The sequence below is a fragment of the Aquila chrysaetos genome, chromosome 8 (genome assembly GCF_900496995.4).
Source record: "Aquila chrysaetos chrysaetos chromosome 8, bAquChr1.4, whole genome shotgun sequence".
NCBI lineage: Eukaryota > Metazoa > Chordata > Aves > Accipitriformes > Accipitridae > Aquila > Aquila chrysaetos.
In genome coordinates, this window is record NC_044011.1 from 2,863,336 (window position 1) to 2,882,735 (window position 19,400).

The window sequence follows — 19,400 nt, forward strand, 5'->3', positions numbered from 1 at the left end:
CTGGTGGTTTTATTTTTTTTTTTTTCTTTTTCTTTCTTATGTCCTGGTCCAGTTGTGGGGAATTCTGTGGGTGAGTTGATGTATTGGTTGAAGAGAGTGATATCCCAGGTATGGGGGCACTCACTGATAAAGCAGAAGGGAAATATGAAAAGGTGGTGAAAAGGGAGGAAAACTAATGTGAATTCAGCTAGGTAAGAGAGGATGTCTTTGAACAGCTCAAATCTTCGCAAAAATCCCAATAAGCATTGCCCTAGTAAAGCAAATACTTCTAGATGAGCTGAGAAGGAGTGTTTTTTTCCACACACTGTTGTTGAGAATGCTGTGCCTTTGTTTTTTTAATCTGAAAGACAGTCTGTAGAAAAGGTGATGGGTACAGGTGAGTGTGCTTAGGAGTGTATTAATGGTGTTTGCATAACTAAATTGCCAGTAAGTACACATGGGTAGGCACTGCTGTATCAGCTGAATGTTCTTTCACAAAGAAGAGCTGGTTTCAAGGTCACATGATTCATGTGCCTCCTCGAAGCATCAATTTACATGAAGGACCACAGCCTAGTTACATTTCTTCTTTTCCCCCCCCAACAGTTACATGCTTCAGCTGTGTTAGAGATTGGAGTATACTAGGGAGGAGAAATGCTAAAATCTAACCTGCATCTTGGACCTTGTGGTAAGACAGCTGTGCCTTTAAGGAAGATAGGAAGGTGAGCACTGGGTGAGAGTTATCTGCTTTAGGTAATTGAATTAATGCAGCTACTGTGTGTGCTTAAAGCCTCTGAAGCATGGTTGTGACCTCCCCGGGGATATGAACTGGGTGCGGGAACTGCTCTGTTCATTTGCAATAGCTGCTTATACCCTGTTGAGCGGAAGGTGGGCTGAGAAGAATTTGACTCAAAAAAACTGTCCCTGAGACTTCTTGGAGAAACCAAAAAGAACTCAAGAGGCAAAATACTCCATCTGCAGCCAGGCTGGCTTCTGGGGACAAATGTGTAACCCTACAACAGTAATACTGTGCTTTGGGAATCTTCTCTGGGTGTTGATGGCAGGTTGTAGCGATCAGCATGTCAGGCACTCAACGCTGTCTGTCTTGGGAAAACAACACTCTTACCTGTCTCTAAGCTGGTTATAGTAATTCTCCCTTATGCATACGAAACTGTGCATAAATAACTTTTGTTGTTGTATCCCTGGTAAAGCAAAAGCGACCTTGCAACGAAAATCGCTCGCTCTCCGTTGCATGCTGTTACTGGAAGGCGCTTCTGGGCAGTTCTAGCGGGTGTTGTAGGGGTGAGGTGGGCCTTGTAGGCCAGAAGCAGAGCTGCTGCTTTCCTGGGAGCCAGAGTAAAGGCCTCCATCCCCCCTCACACCTCTCCGGGCAGGCTGTTTTCCTTCCTGGCCCTTTCCTCAGGCTGTGCACCCTGGGGAGGGCTTTGGGTGCTGCCTGAGGACACGGCCTTGCCTCGGTCCGGGCTGAAACGCTGCCCTGCCGTGTCTCTGCAGGCTGAGGCGCGCTGTTAGCGAGTTTGTTGCAGCAGCCGCTTCCCAATAGAGGGAAAAAAGAGGTTGGTTTTTTTTTTCCACCCAAAAAGCCCCCAAACTGGTCGTTGTGCTGCCTCCAGCGGGGGACACCCCCGCCAATAGGGGGCGCGCTCTTCCCAGCGGTACACTCTAGCCTACCACGAGGCGTCTCTGTGGAAGGGGCGCTCTGGCGCCGGTGGGGAGTTGGGGGGTGAGGGGGGGGGGGGGGGGAGCGGGGGGGGTGCCGCTCTGGCCGGCCATCGGTGGTGGAGTCGAGAGGCGGGGGCCGCTCTGGCCGGCGGACTCGCTGGTGCGGAGTCCCGGAAGCGGCGTTCCTCCGAGGCCGGGCGCGGAATGGCGGAGAGTCCGGCCGCCGAGGAGGCGGCCCCGGCCGCGGTGCTGGCGGCGGCGGCGGCGGGTAGCGGCGGTAACTCGGCCGGCCCGGGAGGCGGTGCGGGAAGCCCCGGTGTTTTCATCCCCGCCGAACTATGGGCGGCGGCGGGTTTCGGTGCTGCGACGCCGGGAGCCGGCGTCGCCCCGGGGAGCGGCGGGGCCCCCATCGCGGCGGCGGCGGCGGCCGCGGGGGCCGCGCTCCTCACGCACTCCGCCTTTTGGGACCCCACCGTCAGCGGCGATTGGGACAGCGAACGGCCCAGCCCGGCCTGTCTCCTGCGGATCAAACGGTGAGATAAGCCGCCCTGCCCGTCAGCGGCGGAGCCTCCCGGGCCCGGTGGCCGAGCGGTGCTGCCGGGTGCCGGCTCCCTTAACGACCTGGGGGGAGGGTGGCTCCGGTCCTCGCCTCTGCCGGCCTCGCCGGGCTCTCCCGGGCCTAGCCAGCTGCGGGCCGGGGAACCCCCGCCGCCCTGCCCCGGTGGCTGTTGCGGGGGCTGCCCGGGTGGAAAGCGGGCACGGAGCCCTGAGGGTCATAAGGCGGCAGAGATGCTTGGCTCGTCGCCGGTACCCTCGAGGCGGTAGCTGTCCTCTGGGCCTCACCATCCCTTCACAAGAGGCCCTGGAGACCTGGGTTCAGGCCTGGGGACAGCCTCTGGTCCTTCCCTGCGTCCTGGGGCTTTCCTGGGGCCAGACCCCGGTTCCCACCATGCCCCAGGACTCTCCTTACCCAGGTGCTTGGGCGAGGATGGAGTCTCACACCTCGCCTGCCCTGGAGCCGTGGACCCCTGTACCACCATCCGGGGTCTCTTTCTCCATCTGTTGTTGCTGGGGCGTTTGGCAGCAGAGCTTCTCGGTGCACGGCTCTCAGCCTGCCCTCAGGATCACTGGGTGCTCCTCAGAGGTGCTGTTAAATGGGGAGGGGAGCAGGCTTCTCAGTCCCCATCAACGGTCGAGTTAAGATGTTTATCCTAAACCTGCCTGTAGCGATCCTCCTTCCTGCCGGTGCCCACCCATTTGGCTGCTCTGACTCTTTAAAGGATCATCTGGTTAAACTTGGCATGTTGATAGCCTTTGATATAATGAGCAATATGGTCTTGTATTGTTAGAAATGCTGGCGCTGTTTCAACAAGTTCTTCCTCTTCCTTCGGAGCAAGTATCACTGCCTGCCAGGCTCTTGCTCATCCTTGTTCTAGAGCTGTATAATGTCTTCCAAAGATGGCACCAGATATTTGGGCAATTTCCAATCTAAATGCCAAAAACACTAACCTCGTAAAGGTAGGCAGGAAGGCGAGTCTCTCCTCTTGCTCTTGCACTTGCTCTCGCCTTGAAACCTCTCTGAGCTCTGGTTGCTTCCCAGCTGGGAAGGTCGAGTGGGAGCTTGTCCTGGAGCTCAGTGCAGCTCTGATTATGGGAGGGAGGTTTTGGGCTATGAAAGGTTACAGGTGCCAGTCGGTTTGTCTGTAAACTGCACCAAGTTGTAGGTGATTTGTTGTTTTTCAGTTCATTTGGTCAGAGTTCCTAGAGAAACGAGGCCATTGTGATCAAGTTGTGTGTGTATGTGCATCCTAACTACTCTTGAACCTGCTGTCTGATTAAACCCAAATTTGTCAGAGCAGTAATCTTCTCAAAGGCAGTTGAGTCACGGTATGTTTGGTGAAAACAAATGACTGGGTATACCAAAGGGATTCTGTAAATAGTCTGAGTGTGAAGAAGGAAAACATGGGGAGGGAAAGTCATCCTGTAAACAACAAAACTCACCTAAGAGAACTTTTAAACGACTACCTTAGGGGAAGTTTATGGTTGAAGTTTTATGTACTGAAGCCGATCTATGGGAAAATATGAGGCAGCAGGTAGTCAAGGTGCGTTTGGTCTGGTGCCTCATGTATTGATTCATTGAACAGTGCTTGTGCTCTTGAAATGCCTCAACTATTTTTGGGGATAAGTTGAAAGAGCTCAGCCAGAAAACAGTCAGAGGCAAAAGAAAAATGTCTAGCAATTTACGAGTTGCAAGTTTCCATCTTAAAAGTCTGTCCCTTTGCATCCGTGCACAGATTTGTCATCTAGAACGTTCCCATGCTTCGAGAGCTGATGAACGCCAAGGGAGATCTTGACTAATTCCTGTTTCCTTTGTTCAGGGATATCATGTCCATTTACAAGGAACCGCCCCCGGGAATGTTTGTTGTGCCTGATCCCCACGACATGACCAAGGTAAGAGAAGATTTGGAGCTGGTTCAACTTACTGCTTCTCTGTATGTTGCTGTTGATGGCTGCTTTAAGGGTTTGCCCAAATGGAGCATTCCCTTAATGTTTTGAGAGAAGTCAGGGTGAGTCTTGCAAATGCATAATGAGGCTCCAGCTTTCTTGGTGACATTGAGATGGGCTGCATTTAAAATGGGAGGAGGCTCTCAAGGAAACTGGCTCTGTGGAGAGATATTATCACAGGGATCTGAGGAGCCTCCACAGATAAAGCCAGCTCTGCTTTACTTGCCCCGTGAACCAGTGAGGTGCTGATCCAGCTCATTTTATCCTATTGAGGCTTGAAAACAATCAATAGAGCAGCTCAGAGAAGAGCGAGCTCCATGGAAAGCCGTTGGCCATGGGGGCCGCCTTGGAGGCTGGAAATGAGAAACGTCCGTTAGCCACAAGCTGTGCTGGACTATCTATAATCTGCCTGTGGGACTTGGAGATGTTTAATTGTTGTGAGCTGGTAGAGAGATGCGTCCCTGTACCTGGGCTCTGGCCTGCTGCGGAGCTGCCCGCCGGGTTCTCACAGGTACCAGGGTCGCGTGCAGGTCTGACCCACGCAGCTGCTCCCACATCGCCTCCAGCAGACCCGCTCCCTAGGGACACTGGCACGGCTACGGCCTCTCCTGCCCTGGTTCTTCCCCTCCTGGCTCTCAGGGTTTTCCAGGACTGGGAATTTCAGATTATGTCAGAGAGAATGGAGTGAGCTGGGAGGCAGAGGTTGCTCAAATGGTGTTCTTGATCCGACGTGTTTCTTGGCTGGTGCTGCCCTTTCTCCAGCCGGTGTCACCTGGTCTGGCTGTGCTGGTTTCTGAGAGTTGCGTGTGTGTGAGGTTGCTTTGGTTTTTTCTCTGCTGCACACTTCTCCTACCCCCCTGACAAACGTGGCAACCCCCAGATTCCCCCAAATTCCTGCCATGTAAGTGCCTGCCTGGCTTGGGGCCCCTGGGTTTTTGGAGGTGGCACAAAGGGAGTGTCTCTGCACAGCCAACTCCCACCTGGGGCACTTTTAGCTGCAGCTCTGGCTTCCCTCAGCGTTGGTAGCTGCAAGTGCCAAAATGCCCTTCAACGGAAATGCAGGTTTGTAGAACACCAGCCTTGGGGCTTTTAACTGAAATCCTGGAGAGGTAAGAGGATCGTTAAAGGAGACTGCTTGGATCACTTGGGGAGTAAGCTTCCTTAATAGCCCAAAGGGAGTAGATTTCCTGGTATACAATTGGGATCTTTGAGGGTAATTAGCATGGAGAGAATAGGGTCTTAATTTCGGATCCTGGCAGAGGAAATTGAGTGATTGGTTTTAATAAGACCAAATCAGCATGAGACCATAAAATTGAGGAATGCTTTAGTTTTGGCAGAAATTCTGAATCTTCTTCTTTCTAAAATTAGATTTTTTTTTTCATATTCGAAATCTTTTTTTTTTTTTTTTTAAGCATAGCTTACCAGCTGAACTGTGATTCAGTCTGGTTTGGACTGTATAGAGATGTATGGGAGGCAGCTGTTGTGGACTCTGGCCAAACCTTGCGTTGGAAACCTGCTTTGCACATTGAGTGTGGCAGAGGGGAGAGAAGTGTGCAGCAGTGACTCTGGCTAACGAGGGAATGAGGGAGGGTTAAGTATGGCCTGCACATGGCGTGTGCTTGTGGAAGACGCTGCCTCTGTGCTGCTGCCTGGGTGGAGATTTCTTGCCTTTGGTTGGCTTTGTTGAGGATTTGATGGTGCTGCACAATTTTGAAGTGGTGCGCAAGACGGGCTTTTGTTTTCCAGATTCATGCATTGATCACAGGCCCATTTGACACGCCTTATGAAGGGGGTTTCTTCTTGTTCCTGTTTCGCTGTCCTCCAGATTATCCCATCCACCCACCAAGGGTCAAACTGATGACAACGGGAAATAACACAGTGAGGTTTAACCCCAACTTCTACCGCAATGGGAAAGTCTGCCTGAGTATCCTAGGGTAAGAGGAGACTTTGGCTGTTTTGATGGGAAATCAGGAGGTGGCTGCAGGCTGTATCCTGCCTCACGCATCCTTCTCAGCGCATTGTGCCCTGATCTTGCCCCAGACATGTGCTTGGATGCACCTTTGTGCTTCTGTGAAGTCATGTGCAGAATCGGAGTCATAAAGCAGCACAAATTCCTCTACTGAAATAAGAGTCTGACTTGTCTTTAAAAGCACCTGAGAACGGAGCAGAGGCAGCACGAAGTTCAGTGGACGCTGCCGCTTTTCTCCTGCTTCCCCTTGCAAAGCCTCAGCCCGAGCACTGCATTTCTTCTGCTTTTGCGCTTTGCAGCCTGATCCTTAATGTTGTTTGAATGTAGGTTTTTGTGGTTTTAATTTCCTCTCTCTATGTGGGTTTAAAAATAAATAAATAAAATTAAAAGCCGCTAAGAACTTCCTTGAGAGCCATTTGACTGCTCTGGGCTTCCACCTACACATAGTATGTGGGGCTGAGCGGTGGGTGTGATGATTTACAAGCACTGCTCCCATGCTGCCTGTTCAAACAGGCTCCACTGCTGCAAATGCTTGTTATTCACCTGCTTGATTTTTAAACATGTGAAAGTCCTGATTGACTGAATGGCTCTTATGGCTCTGCCAGAGGAACCCTGGCCATGGAGTGATATTCCCAGCCCCAGCTGTGACAGTTTCAGTTGCCAGTAAAGAAAGGCTTTTGCTGAGACTGGACTGGTGCAGCTGGGCTGATAGTACGTGGTTCCTTCTGCTGCAGAGAGGTAGTAGCGGCAGCAAGGTGAGGAAAGGGCAGTGATGGCTTGAATTGCTGTAGGGATTTGACCAACCAGCAGGAGCTTGAGCACTGATGTGGTTATAAGACTGCCTTTGCTGGGATGGTTTCTGCAGTGCTGTGCATGTGCCACTTACACCAAAATTGGTCCAAGTAGCTGATACCCATTAGCTGATAGATACTGGCCCAGGGCTGGTAGAGAGATGCATTGTACTGGGAAACACCTTCCTCAGCGTAGGAGTTTTCCTGATCCAGCGAGCTGGATGCCAGTGCCTGCAAAGCGCTGAGATGTGTAGGGCACGTCCATATCTTGGGGGTCTGAATGCCCAGTAGGTCCCACACAAGCTGCCTTGTTGCTCATGCAGTTGTAGCCCTGGCATGGAAGCTAAATTATTGAAGAGTGAACAAAGAGCCTCGGCCTTAGCAGAAATGGGAAGCGCAGAGGGAGCTGCAAATGAAAGGATTTAGGAAGAGCATATGTGGGTCAGCACATCCTTGTTCAGCTCACAGGGAGACAGGTCTGTATCTGGAACTAGGATATTAAGGGCAAGAAGCAGAACAGCTTTTTCTGCTTATGCTGTTCTGTGCAAACGTTTTTGCTACCCTGTGTGTATGAAATGGGCACCTTATTCCTATAGCAGAGCATCCGTTAGTGCTTTTGATGGCAGTCCTTGTGCTGAGTGTCTGCATTACAGACTGCACAAGTGATGGTCTTGTTTGAGTCTCAAAAATCAGATTTCAGTTCTTAAGAGTTGTTTTTGACTTACGGTAGTGCTGGTAGCTTGTGTTGCTCCAGGCTGCTGTGCGAGATGATAGCCATAGCTTTAAAATTCCCTGTAAAATGCTCGGAAATGTTACTTTTCCTGAACTCATGTGTGATGCTCTGTGTGTGTTAGCAGTGGAGTGAGGTTTACCAGACTCCCTTGTCTTGCTCAGGCTAAAGTACTCACTTGGTTGAGAGAACAAACTACTTTGACCCTGAAAACTTTCTCTATGTCCAGTGCTTTCTATATCTGTAGCAGCTGTTTCTTTTCCTGTCGCATTTCTGTAAGGTATAGATGCGGTTTTCCCAGGCTTTCTGATCTTTGGTAGTTGGAGGGATGGTGCTCGCTGAGCCAGTCCTGCGTTGTTAATTGATGCTTTTCTGTTTTGATGCCTCAGCACTTGGACCGGGCCTGCGTGGAGCCCAGCACAGAGTATCTCTTCAGTCCTCATCTCCATCCAGTCTCTGATGACTGAGAACCCCTATCACAATGAACCCGGCTTTGAGCAGGTGAGAGTTTGAGGTGGACCATCTCTGGTTCTGCAGCTGTTTGTCTCTTCCCTCCACACCTTGCTCCTGGTGGCAAATCCCGTTCTGGAAATGGGGACAAAAGTAGATTTTGTCGCTTGGCTCTTTTGCAGCTTGCTCTGCCTCTAGTCAGAGCTTGAGGGGGAGTTGCAAGCCAGCTCTGAACCAGAGGCTGCTTAGCTCACGTATGTGTAAAGTAACAGAAGAACATGAGGCATTTGAGAAGTTGCCGGGGAGATGGGATGGCTCTTCATTTCTCTGCTACGTGACTCCTGAAATGGCTTCCTTGGGATGTACTGTCATGCAGGAACCAAACTGCTCAGGTCTTCATGGTCTCCAGCATCTCGGAGAGGCAGGTTTCTGTGCTAACTTTATCAGTTGACCTGTCTCCACAGCTGTGTGAGTCCAAGACTCTGGAGACGTGTAAAATCTTGCCAGCTTTTCATTTGCAATATAAATTAGCTCAGCATACACAGAACAGACAAAGCTGTAGTGGGTTCATGCACCAGTGAAATTCATCAGGCCCAGGAGGGAGAGTTGAAGAGCCATTGCAGTTGTGTGGACTGACTGGCCCCAAATTCTGTTTCCAGGAGAGGCACCCCGGGGACAGCAAGAACTATAATGAGTGCATTCGGCATGAGACCATCCGAGTAGCAGTGTGCGACATGCTGGAAGGAAAGTGTCCCTGTCCTGAGCCATTACGGTATGGAAAAGAGGCATGGAGGGAGCATAAGAAAGTGGGTGGGGGGAAGCAGGATAAACTCCTTTGGCTGCTCTTCCTGAGATCTTGAGAGTTGCTGCAGGGAAGAGCAAGTCTTTATCTCTGCCTAGTCCGGTGAAGAGTCATTTTGTTTCCCCTGAAGTGGATGGCTGCATCTGTGTGGTGCCCAGGAGCTGTGCATTGACAAAGGCTGTGTTAATATGCACAACGGCTGCATCCTCTGACTTGTGTTTGAGAATAAATTTGCCTTGTCTTACGGGGAAAAAAAAATCTCGGAGGGAGGGGAGCACAGCTGTTGTGGAAGCACGTGCAGAATCTCTTCAGCAGCAGTGATGCTGCAGTTCGTTTCGCTCTGTGTCCTTCCTCGTTGTGCCCTGTTAGTTGTCTGGGGCACCCTGTATGGGTGTCCATGCTGACTACATGAACTGGAGTTCAGTGGGATGCGGTGACCCTGGATGATGTCACTGTTGTAACACTGTTGTTTTGTGTTGATTGTTTGCTCTCTCATTGCATTCAGGGGCGTAATGGAGAAGTCCTTCATGGAATACTACGACTTCTATGAAGGGGTGTGTAAAGAGAGACTTTATCTCCAAGGACAGACAATGCAGGTGGGTGGCAGACAATTTTCTTGTTGATAACATGCTGCCTTAGATAAGGGTGTGTCCTTAGTGACAAACAACAAGGTGCAGCACGTAGAGGTACATGGAGTGGATCTGGATCTTTTCTATGAACTTTATATTCCAACTCTGAATCAGAAAACTGAGACCTGCGACGTTCCTGTGGGTAAAACGCTACCACCCCCAAGTTCAGAGTATGCATACAATGTTTTTAAGGCTGTTACGATTTCTGAGTACTGGGCCTGAGACACTCTCCAGGCAAGCAGGTGGCACTTTCAGCAGTGGAACCAGTACAGTTTGCTGTCATGTGGATTTGGTATTAAGCAGGGAGGGCACATGCAGGTTATCCAATGCTGGTGGCAACTGTACTCTATTGCAGTATTTTCCTGTGGGGTCACTGCTAGAGTTTCTCTTTTTCTGAGGTTCCTTTGCTCATACAGCAGATAGGAACTTCTCTGACACTCCCTATTCTGTCAGATGAGATTGAAAGTGGCTGACTGAGTCAAAAGTTACTGGGGGAGGAAGGGGTGGAGGAAGAGTGACAATATGGCAGACACATCTAGACAGGTTGAATACAGGAGCTTGTTTCTGCAGGAAAGTAGACTTTAAAGAATAGATTGCCAAGCTATTTGCATATGAACAGATGTGTCTTCCTCCCTCATCAGCCACCTCTTGTCTGAGTCATTGAGAAATTCCACTGCTAAGAAAAGTTGGAGGTGGTTGATTTAATGATCTTGTGTCTCTGAGCCCTTTCTTCCCGTCAGTGCCGTCACTGGCTGTGTAATTCATAAATTGAAAGCACTCCCGAAGCAGGAGATTTCGTGTTTGGAGTGAGAAATTCCCATAAGGAAGGTCTGTGCCTGACTTACAGCTTCAGAGAGTACTGAACTGAAGGCTGTGTAGTGAAGTTTGGTGAGGATTGTCAGGTGAGGCCCACTCTTGTTTCTTCTTCAAGGCACCAGGGCTCAGTTGCTTTCTTCAGGGCTTATGAAGATCACTGTGTTGTCCTCAGTTTCCAGAGGTAGTGACTGCCATAGTTGGTTTTCTGCTTACTTGTAAATAGTAGCGCAGGAAGCACGAACACGGCGTGCTGGGGAGATGGTAGTTGTTGTCTTCATGACCTTGTATTTAAAATGAAGTCACTCCAGGCTCAGTATCAGTTGAGTGCTTGCCAGATGTGCTGTCTTGTTAACTCTGGGGCCACATGTTGGCTTGTACCTAAGACTCCCATCAGATGGGACAGCGTAAACACCACCACCACCTTATATAGCCCTGGCAATGTGTTTTCGACCTGGGACGGGGATAAAAGCAGCAAATGTTAAATAGTCTCCAAAGATTTTCTGCCTCTGACTTGGCTACATCTCAGCTGAGGGCCTTGATTTAAAATCAGAATAGCAATGCTTTCATTTGGATGGGGTCTGTGGCACTAATATAAAGTGTGGTCAAGTCTTTGGCCTCTGGATTTAGAGACTTTCATTTGTAATGTTTTCCCTGCCTCCCTGGAGTGGTCCTGAGACCAAATCCTTGAAATAGTTTACTTCCTCAAAGGTGGTAGTAGAAATCCAACCCGTGTCTGCTTGGCCTTTCATCTGTTTTTCAAGTTTGCTTGGGTTTGTAAGGTTTCCCAAAAATAGACTCCAAACAGAAATTATTATCAGTCTTCAACCTTGGCCACGACAGTGGGAAGTTAAGGGGCCTCTCCATCATAAGATGGGATTTAACCCTTAAGTCTTTAGCCATTTGTTGCCCAATTACTATGTACCTTTCTTCTTTCTGCCTCTTGCCAGAAGGATAATGGTCTATATTAATAGGCTTATCTATGGCTTTCTTCCAGGATCCTTTTGGTGAAAAACGAGGCCACTTTGACTATCAGTCCCTATTAGTGCGTTTGCAAGGAATTCGGCAGAAGGTGCAAGAGAAACACCAGCAGGAGAATACAGAAATAGACTCTGAGAGCAGCTCCTCTGAGACAGAGACAGACACTCAAGGTTGCTCTAAAGCTTAGAGCTGTGTTAACAGTGGAGAGGCCAAGCCGTGGGGATGTTCTGTCTTCACACTCTAGAGTACCCCTGACAGACTCGACAACCAAACCAATGCCAGAGCAGAGAAAACTGCGGGATATCTTCTGTCTCCTTTTACTGCTCTGGTGGATAACGCTGAACAAGAAGACTTCATGCTAGACAAAGCCAAGCTTGTGGCAGGCTACTCTTAAAAGGTACTTACTATGCTAGAAAGCCGGAGCATGTGGCATCAGGTTATTTTTTGGAAACACCTACACTGGTTGTTTTTTTTTTTTTTCTTTCTCTCCATTTGATTAAAGAATGAGATCTAGACTGCGAATCCTCTTTACAGCTTTTCTGTTCCTAGACAGTGAGCCCTTCCCTGGGGCCATGCTGAATGTGGAGCTGTAGCTGTGGGAGCGCTTTGATGAGTCCAGGGTATGACAGGGCCCATGCACCGTGTGCCCAGGCGAAACCTTTTTTGTGCGGGTTGGGAGAGATGGAGCCTCTCTGCTCTATGGAGCCCATTTACCTGATGTCTTTCTTCTAGACACTGTTCTAGACAGACCAAAGATAAAGAGCAGTGGTGGAATCTGGGCTCCTTTCTGAAAGCTTTACTCACGCCCTGGGTGACTTCGTCCACTGAGACTTCAGGCGCAAAGGGGCAGATGAAAAGTGGAAACTGCAAGAATCCATAAATTGAGTGCAGGTGTGTTCATCCTGGCATTTTGGGGATGGGAGGGTGAGAAAACCATTGGTCAGAGATGGGGGGAGCACTTAAAAATATAGTTTGTGTATTTTTTTTTTTTTTTCCAAGTGTTGATTTGAATTTAGCATTCTAGACATACTTTATTCTGGCTGCTCTGAACGGAGCTGTTTTGTTTCCTTAACTGAAGTACTCTTTGCTTTCCACCTCTCTACTCAGTGTAATATTTTATTTTCCTCCCTTCTTCCTCCTGTCACCTCACTCCCTGCTGCTACCTTGATCCATCAGATTGAAACGCTAGAGTAAGGGGCAGTTCTAGCTAAGGAAGCCACTGTTTCTGGCTGGAGTTCTTCGGAGGTGTACGCCTTGTTACTGACAAATTCCTTTGCCAAACTTGGCCGAGCGCAAGCTAGCTGAGTGTCATAAAGTTTAACACTTCAGTGCATTGACCGTTTTAAACAGCAGCTTTTTACTGTGAGCGAAGGCCGGCCTCTTGGAGAGGTGTCTGCTGGCTGCGAGTGCCATTACATCAAAAGATGTATTCGGTGTAACTTGGGTGGAGGTGAAATACCCAGTTTCTCCAGGTAAATGACCCTGGTGATGATTGATTGGAGCAGTATAATGTTTTGTTGATAAAGAGCTTAATCTAATTTTTTTTTAAGTATTTTTATGGGAGCTTTGATAGAAAGCTAAGCACAAAGTTGCACATTGTCCTGGGCCCTCTCCCAGTTTCCTTAAACACCTTCCCACCAGCTCGGCCCTGTTTCAGACTCCTGATGGTGGTGGGAGAACTTCCAATGCAGTCATCTTCGTTCTAAAAAAAGCGCAGAAAGAGGGGCCAAAAGACCCCTGCCGTGTGCTGTACAGAAAGGCAATGCCCCATGCGTCACTAAATTATTTTCAGTCTCTGTGATTTATATCAACTCTTGCAGAACTCAGAAGCCTGCACACTGCTGCTTCAGCAGCTCTGAAAAGCTGAAAGGTGGAAACATTTCTGAATTGTTAAGGTGCCGTTTAACAACTTGGGAACCTTTTTTCCCTTTAGCAAGCAAACTCCCCTGGGTCTGTCATTGGCTTGATTTAGACTTAAACCCTGTCTTCCCTTGAGGGAAAGCTGAACTTACACAGGACTCACTCAATACATACACCAGATGAGAGTAAATAATGCGGTGTTCACCTTGAAGTGAGGTCTCAGGGAGGCAGTGGAGTCTCCCGAGAAGTCATGAGCTGTGTGCTACTTCACCGCCTCTTTAATCCCATTGTAAATGTCACGTTGTTTTTCACCATTCAGTAGCATTGTGGGTAGAGCTGTGACTCTGCTGCCTTCCCAAGGCAGAGCTGGTTCTGAAATCTGTTTGTGATGCATGTGGCGTTACCATCCACCGATACAACGAAACAAGAAAATGCCTTATTGTGGACACTATTCACATAACTAGCATGTGGCTGTAAAAGAAAAGTATTAGTTTTATAGCTCTAATGTTGTCTGTCCTACCATTTCTGAATGTTTCCATTTCAAAGTGACAATCCTCAAATGACTGCTCTAGGCAGAGATGTTTTAGCAACAGATTTTTAGACCTAATTGAGTTGAAAATATATGCACAAGAGTCACTCTAAGATACCTTGTTTATATACTATTGTACATAAGATTTTTTTTGTGCAATAAAGTTTGTTTTGGCAGAATCTAGACTGTGGTACTCCTTAGTGGAACAACGACTCATTCACAGAGCAGAGAGGACTGCAGAACAGTTTCTCAGTGTCACTGCTGGCTCCCAAGATTCTTTAGGCAGAGTCACACTTGCGTCCTCCGAGACTGCAGTTGCAATAGCAGCTTAGATAATTTTCCTCTTGCTGTGACAAGGTAATTAGTTGTCTGTAACGGTAAGTGGCATTTCCACGCACAACAGAGAAGATTCAGAGGTAAGCAAGTATGAATTAGTCCTATTAAACTTTTCAAGCTAGACACTTTTTACAAAACTTTATTTCAAGTCCGCTGTCCCTGTGTTTCAGGTGATATGCAAATAACCTCACAAGAAGAATTATATACAGGCACAGAACGCATATCGGTCAAGGTATTGCCTCCTTGGCTTCCTCTGGAGTGATATCCTGAGAGTACAGCTCTGTAAAGAGAGCAGGCAGCCAGTACTGAGGTTCTCCTGCTGCCTGAGTATCCAGCCAGGCCATTCCTTCTTTCAGCAAGTGTTCCTATACAAACAGAGCGGAAACTGTGAGTGAAACTTAACTAAATGGCTGAGAAGCCATTCACAATAGAGGCCTGGCCCCACATTCATTTTAGGGTAAGGGAGGGGGTGTCGCACTTGGGCTACAATAATCTTTTACTCAACTTGACCGGGAGAAATATAGTTCAGACATCCAGCCGTGCCCACCCTGCGTCTTTATGTAGGACCTGAGCTAACAAGATTCAAGTTTTAACGGAGATTAGTGAAGCCACAGGAGTATCTGCAGCTTCTGAGACTCTGCTTTCCTCATTCTATGTTTATGCAGTGTGTACTGCCTTTGGTCTACCAGCTAGCTTAGGATCCCCTGTACATGCCGTGATAACACATCCCCAGCCAACTGTCTGCTGCAGGGCTGCAGGAGCAGTTACTCTACACTGTCACTGAACTCCACTGCGCACATGAGACCTTCATACATACCAGCACTTGCTTTGCACGTTCCGTCTCCCACTTCAGACTGGACCTGATCTCACTGACTGTTACATAGCCCTTTTTCTGAAACGAGAGGAAAATTATTGTGTGGTTACAGGCAAGACTGAGGTCCATAGTTTAGAAGAGAGTGTGGGAAGTTTTGCCTACAGGCCTGGTCTAATCACAGTTCCCTGTCATGGAAGCAATAAGGTTCTTTCAAGGTGGTTGTATTTTAAAATCTCCTGGCTCAATACCTCTGCCAGCTGCAAGACGACAGTGTGATCCATGTTCAGTTCAGCTGGCACCGACTGGATCAGATATGTTCCACCAACAGGGATAATCCCAAAGCCATTCCCCAAGACCTTCAGTTTCTTGATTGCACGAAGGAGATCATCCCTGAGAAGCAGAGGTCAATGCAAGGCTTTAAAGCAAGAGCCTCTCTGAAGCTGCACACTATGTTCTGTAAATAAGGAAGAACTGATGTGCAGAAGCTATGAGCAATAATAGCTCTTTGGAGCTTGCTGCAGTTTCAGGTAATCAACAGCTGAAAAAGATTTTTATACAGCAATTTAGAATTAGTTTGCATATCTGTGGCCCCCTTCAGAAGTGCAGACTTGCATTAGAGACACGCTTGTAGTACCTGAGCTGCAAGTGCTAAACTTTAAGATTCAGCCCCAATTAGCGATCATGATGGCGAGTTGTGTCCTAAAATCTGCTTCTGTAATGACATGTGTCAGTCCCTTCCTTACAGCTCAGGAGACCTCAGCAGCCTCAGCAGATTGTGCCAGTAAGAGAGCTGGATTTGCAGGGTACTAATTGTCTCCAGCTCAAGGTAACAGTCCTTTATGCCTTTGGGCTCCCAGAGAAAGCACACTGCTGCTTTCTGAAATGGTTAAGTCGTTAATTGTGGATCATGTGTAAGTGGCTCCATTGCTAGAAGTTACATTTGGAGTCCAATTAACAGCAGCACTTTGAAGTGCTGCTGAGGTCACCCTTTTCTTCCCCAAATGCTACTTGAGTCCCCTTTCCTGCAATACACAGACACTCACTGGCTGACATCCTGAGCAAACTTCCCCCTTCCCTTCAGCACTTGCTGATGAAGTTCTTCCAGTGTTATCAGACCTAGGAGTGAACAAAAGGGGACAGGAAAGCATTACAGCATAGCAACAAAATTACTCCAGCAAGAGCAGTCAAGGGTCCTTTGTCCATTTGCCACCGGCTCACCCCTGCCTTCCATTTTACAAGTGGCTGTTCATTGTTCCCAGTATCCAGCCTTGGGTGAGATAAGCACTGAGTCCCTTCTGTTCCCAGAACTAACATGCAGCAGTCAGCTGTCGCCTTCTCCCACAACTGTATTGGACTCAGGTTTCAGGTGGCTTTGCTGCAGCCCTTTCCTGGTCTCAGATTGCCTTTTTCGGAGTGAAGAACATCTACAATCTTTTCATTAGGCACTTATCACTGGTATTCCAACTCTTTGGGATATTGCTGTGATCCTTTAGAGACAATCTTACTGCCAGGCTCAAAGCAGTAACTTATCAGTTTCATACTCCTTCAAGATTGTCATTGATGCCTGCTCCTTCCCCACCATACTGCGAGTTATGGTTTTGTTACCTAAACAGAGCTGGTTTGATTTCTGCAGGAATCAATAAAGCTGGGTGATTACCAGCGGTGTAGCCTTTATACATGTTATAGAAACAAAACAAGGCTTTTTGGCGACAAGGAAAACAAAACTGCCACCTCCGTAATTTGTGAAATCTAGTAAGGAACACTAGACTGAGCCATGCGACTCATTTTCCACAGGGAAAGGGTATCCTCCTATTAGCTGTATCTCCTAGAAACCACACACAATGGGATCCTCACCTCCATTCCTGTGTTTCAGAGCCAGGCAAACTTCAATGATCTGCACACCCAGTTCATAGTAAAAGTCTCCAACTCCCAACATCTCTGACCAGAATCCTTTACCAGCTGTGAAGTGAGAAAGGGGAAAGCGATAGGACCATTGGCAAAAATATCCTTCCTTAACAGTTACTGGTGCCAGGCAGGCTGCTTGCAAACCTCGCTGTGAGGACTCTCAGAACTGTCACTGAAGAGCCTCCATTTTGGTTACTGTTTTCGCCCACCCTTTTAAGTAAATAACACCCAATGGTACATTACACCAATTCACAAACCCCAAGAATCAAACCAGCATCAGCTCTCCCCAGGGAAACTTCAGCTTCACTGCGAGCTGTTTCCAGTATGAGAACAGTGAGATGAATCCTTAGTCATTAACCCCGGTGCCTGTTCCTCACATGCCAAAGGATCCACTCCAATTGTTGCACACATATCCTGGAACTGGACCCGGAACTCAGGGTTTTTACGGATCTCTTGCTTGTGTTTGCTGGCAAACTCTTCTAAGTTGGTCTTAAACATGTCCAGCTGCTTAGACATCTGAAAGAGAATTGCAGAGAAGTGTTTCTGTCTTAACACTTACTTAATGCAGTTTTTGCATAAACACAGCCCCCAACAGGCCCTAAGTCAGCAGAGTCCTCCAGAAACACTGAGGACAGGTCTCTGATGTGCTGCCTACCCAGTGCAGATGGACCCAGTGGTCTTAAAGGAAGGAAACAAGATAAAAATCACTCGATGAAATCAGAATTCTCCACGCTTTTAACACTGAATTCATATCAATATCAGACCACAGTGGAGATATGACAAGGCAAAGGGCTGTTCTGAACCAAGAGACAGGCTCAGAAGGGGGGGCAGCAGTTATTCTGTGATGTACGTGGAGCAGAAACAGTTCTACAGAAATGAGATGTTGCTGAGGTCTCGAGAAGGGAGGCAGAGCGAGACCTGTAGCAAACATCACAGCTCTCTGATGGAGATGGATGCCATCATTATCCACGCTGCTCACGGAAAATGCTCTGGACACCAAAGCAGAGGGGGAAACGAAGCCCAGGTTTGCGGCTGGGCTCACAACCACGGTTTTTCCCACTGCCAGGGCGAGGGTGGATCTCCCACCTGAGCCAGCTGGTCTTCGGCCAGGACCGTCCCTCGCTCCTTGTACTTTGCCTGCAGGAGGAAAACAGGATGATGGAGACAGCGCTGAAGGACAGATGGACCAGAAACCAAAACTGGATGAGGGAGATGCTCCTTTCGGGATGGACAAACCAGGAGAACGTGCGGCCCCGCTGCCCTGGGCAAGCGGGGAGCCTGCCAGGGAGCTCAGGGCACCCTGGGCTGGGAGCAGGGCTGGTGCAGGCTGGGATGGCAGCTGTGAGGAGGAGGAGGAGGAGGAGGAGGAGGAGGAGAAAGAGGAGGAGGAGAAGGAGAAGGAGGAGGAGGAGGAGAAGGAGAGGAGGAGGAGAGAAGGAGAAGGAGAAGGAGAAGGAGAAGGAGGAGGAGGAGGGGAGAAGGAGAAGGAGAAGGAGAAGGAGGAGGAGGAGGAGGAGGAGGAGGAGGAGGAGAAGGAGAAGGAGAAGGAGGAGGAGAAGGAGGAGGAGGAGGAGGAGGAGAAGGAGAAGGAGGAGGAGAAGGAGGAGGAGAAGGAGAAGGAGGAGGAGGAGGAGAAAGAGGAGGAGGAGAAGGAGAAGGAGGAGGAGGAGGATGGCCCCCACACCCCCCGCCACAGGGCCGAAGGGGCCTGCCCCCCCCCCCCGCCCGGTACCAATGGAGCTTGGCAGCTCCCCACCCGAGACCGGTGGGGTCTGGCACCCCTCCGGATCCTCGCAACCCCCCCGTGGCCATTGGATCCTGACACCCTTCCCACGGACCCGCTGGGTGCTGGTGTCCCCCCCCTCCCACGGGCCTGACACCCTCCCACGGGCCGACCCCGCCGCCCACGGGCCTGGCACCGACCCCCGACCCCCCCCCCCCCCCCCCCCACAGCGGGGTCCCGGCGCCCCTCACCTCCGCTAGCTTCTTCTTGGCGATGGCGCCCGCGCCCACCCCCCGCCGGTGCATCCCGGCCCCTCTGCCCGCGCCGCGCTCCGTCTGACGTCATCTCCCCGCGACCGGCGGTGATGACGTACGCCGGGGGGGTGGGGGTGTGTCTCACTCCCGGGCACCCACGGCTGAGAGAACCCCCCCCCTGAGGGCCTGGGGGGGGGGCACTGAGGGTCTCAGACCCCCCCCGGGGGGTCTTTGTGTGTGTGTATGGGGGGGTGGGTGCCCCCCGGGTGGGGGAGAGGCCCTTTTTGGGGGGGGGGGGGTTTGGGTGCTCTCTGTGGGAGGGTGTCCCCCCCCGGGGTGTGGGGGAGAGGCCCTTTTTGGGGGGGGGGGGGGGGGTTTGGGTGCTCTCTGTGGGAGGGTGGTCCCCCCCGGGGTGTGGGGGAGAGGCCCTTTTTGGGGGGGGGGGGGGGGGGGGGGTTTGGGTGCTCTCTGTGGGAGGGGTGCCCCCCCGGGGTGTGGGGGAGGGGCCCTTTTTGGGGGGGGGGGGTTTGGGTGCTCTCGTGGGAGGGTGTGTCCCCCCAGGGTGTGGGGGAGAGGCCCTTTTTTGGGGGGGGGGGGGTTGGGTGCTCTCTGTGGGAGGGTGTCCCCCCCCGGGGTGTGGGGGAGAGGCC

General features: G+C 50.0%; 2 protein-coding genes across 3 annotated transcripts; one reads left to right on the forward strand and one right to left on the reverse strand.

Annotated features, from left to right (window-relative positions):
* Positions 1–1,780: 1,780 nt before the first annotated feature.
* On the forward strand, positions 1,781–13,897 carry UBE2Z (ubiquitin conjugating enzyme E2 Z). 2 transcript variants are annotated; one of them, XR_003924482.2, is made up of 8 exons: positions 1,781–2,192; positions 4,038–4,110; positions 5,911–6,098; positions 8,044–8,155; positions 8,764–8,876; positions 9,412–9,502; positions 11,346–11,726; positions 12,062–13,897. XR_003924482.2 is itself a non-coding variant. In XM_030021154.2 (7 exons), exons 1-7 carry the CDS (start codon positions 1,864–1,866, stop codon positions 11,514–11,516), a joined length of 1,077 nt encoding a protein of 358 aa, XP_029877014.1. In that variant the 5' UTR covers positions 1,781–1,863; the 3' UTR covers positions 11,517–13,897. The 2 variants fall into 2 exon arrangements, 1 of the variants encoding a protein (XP_029877014.1); XM_030021154.2 differs by having other exon boundaries at positions 11,346–13,897.
* Positions 13,898–14,177: 280 nt separating this feature from the next.
* On the reverse strand, positions 14,178–18,855 carry SNF8 (SNF8 subunit of ESCRT-II). The gene is made up of 8 exons (XM_030021157.2): positions 18,748–18,855; positions 17,860–17,910; positions 17,151–17,289; positions 16,723–16,827; positions 15,912–15,984; positions 15,117–15,258; positions 14,872–14,946; positions 14,178–14,419 (listed from the first exon to the last, which is right to left on the reverse strand). The coding sequence occupies exons 1-8, from the start codon at positions 18,799–18,801 to the stop codon at positions 14,282–14,284; spliced, it is 777 nt and encodes a 258-aa protein (XP_029877017.1). The 5' UTR covers positions 18,802–18,855; the 3' UTR covers positions 14,178–14,281.
* Positions 18,856–19,400: the final 545 nt, after the last annotated feature.

Bases quoted from the DNA above. Each gene is read 5' to 3' on its own strand.
- UBE2Z (XM_030021154.2), top strand. From the start codon at position 1,864: ATGGCGGAGAGTCCGGCCGCCGAGGAGGCGGCCCCGGCCGCGGTGCTG. The intron at 4,111-5,910 runs GTAAGAGAAGAT...TTTGTTTTCCAG, and splicing joins ATCCCCACGACATGACCAAG to ATTCATGCATTGATCACAGG. The intron at 8,877-9,411 runs GTATGGAAAAGA...CATTGCATTCAG, and splicing joins CCCTGTCCTGAGCCATTACG to GGGCGTAATGGAGAAGTCCT.
- SNF8 (XM_030021157.2), bottom strand. From the start codon at position 18,801: ATGCACCGGCGGGGGGTGGGCGCGGGCGCCATCGCCAAGAAGAAGCTA. The intron at 17,290-17,859 runs GTGGGAGATCCA...ATTCTCTTTCAG, and splicing joins CCGAAGACCAGCTGGCTCAG to ATGTCTAAGCAGCTGGACAT. The intron at 15,985-16,722 runs GTGAGGATCCCA...GTTCACTCCTAG, and splicing joins TCTGAAACACAGGAATGGAG to GTCTGATAACACTGGAAGAA.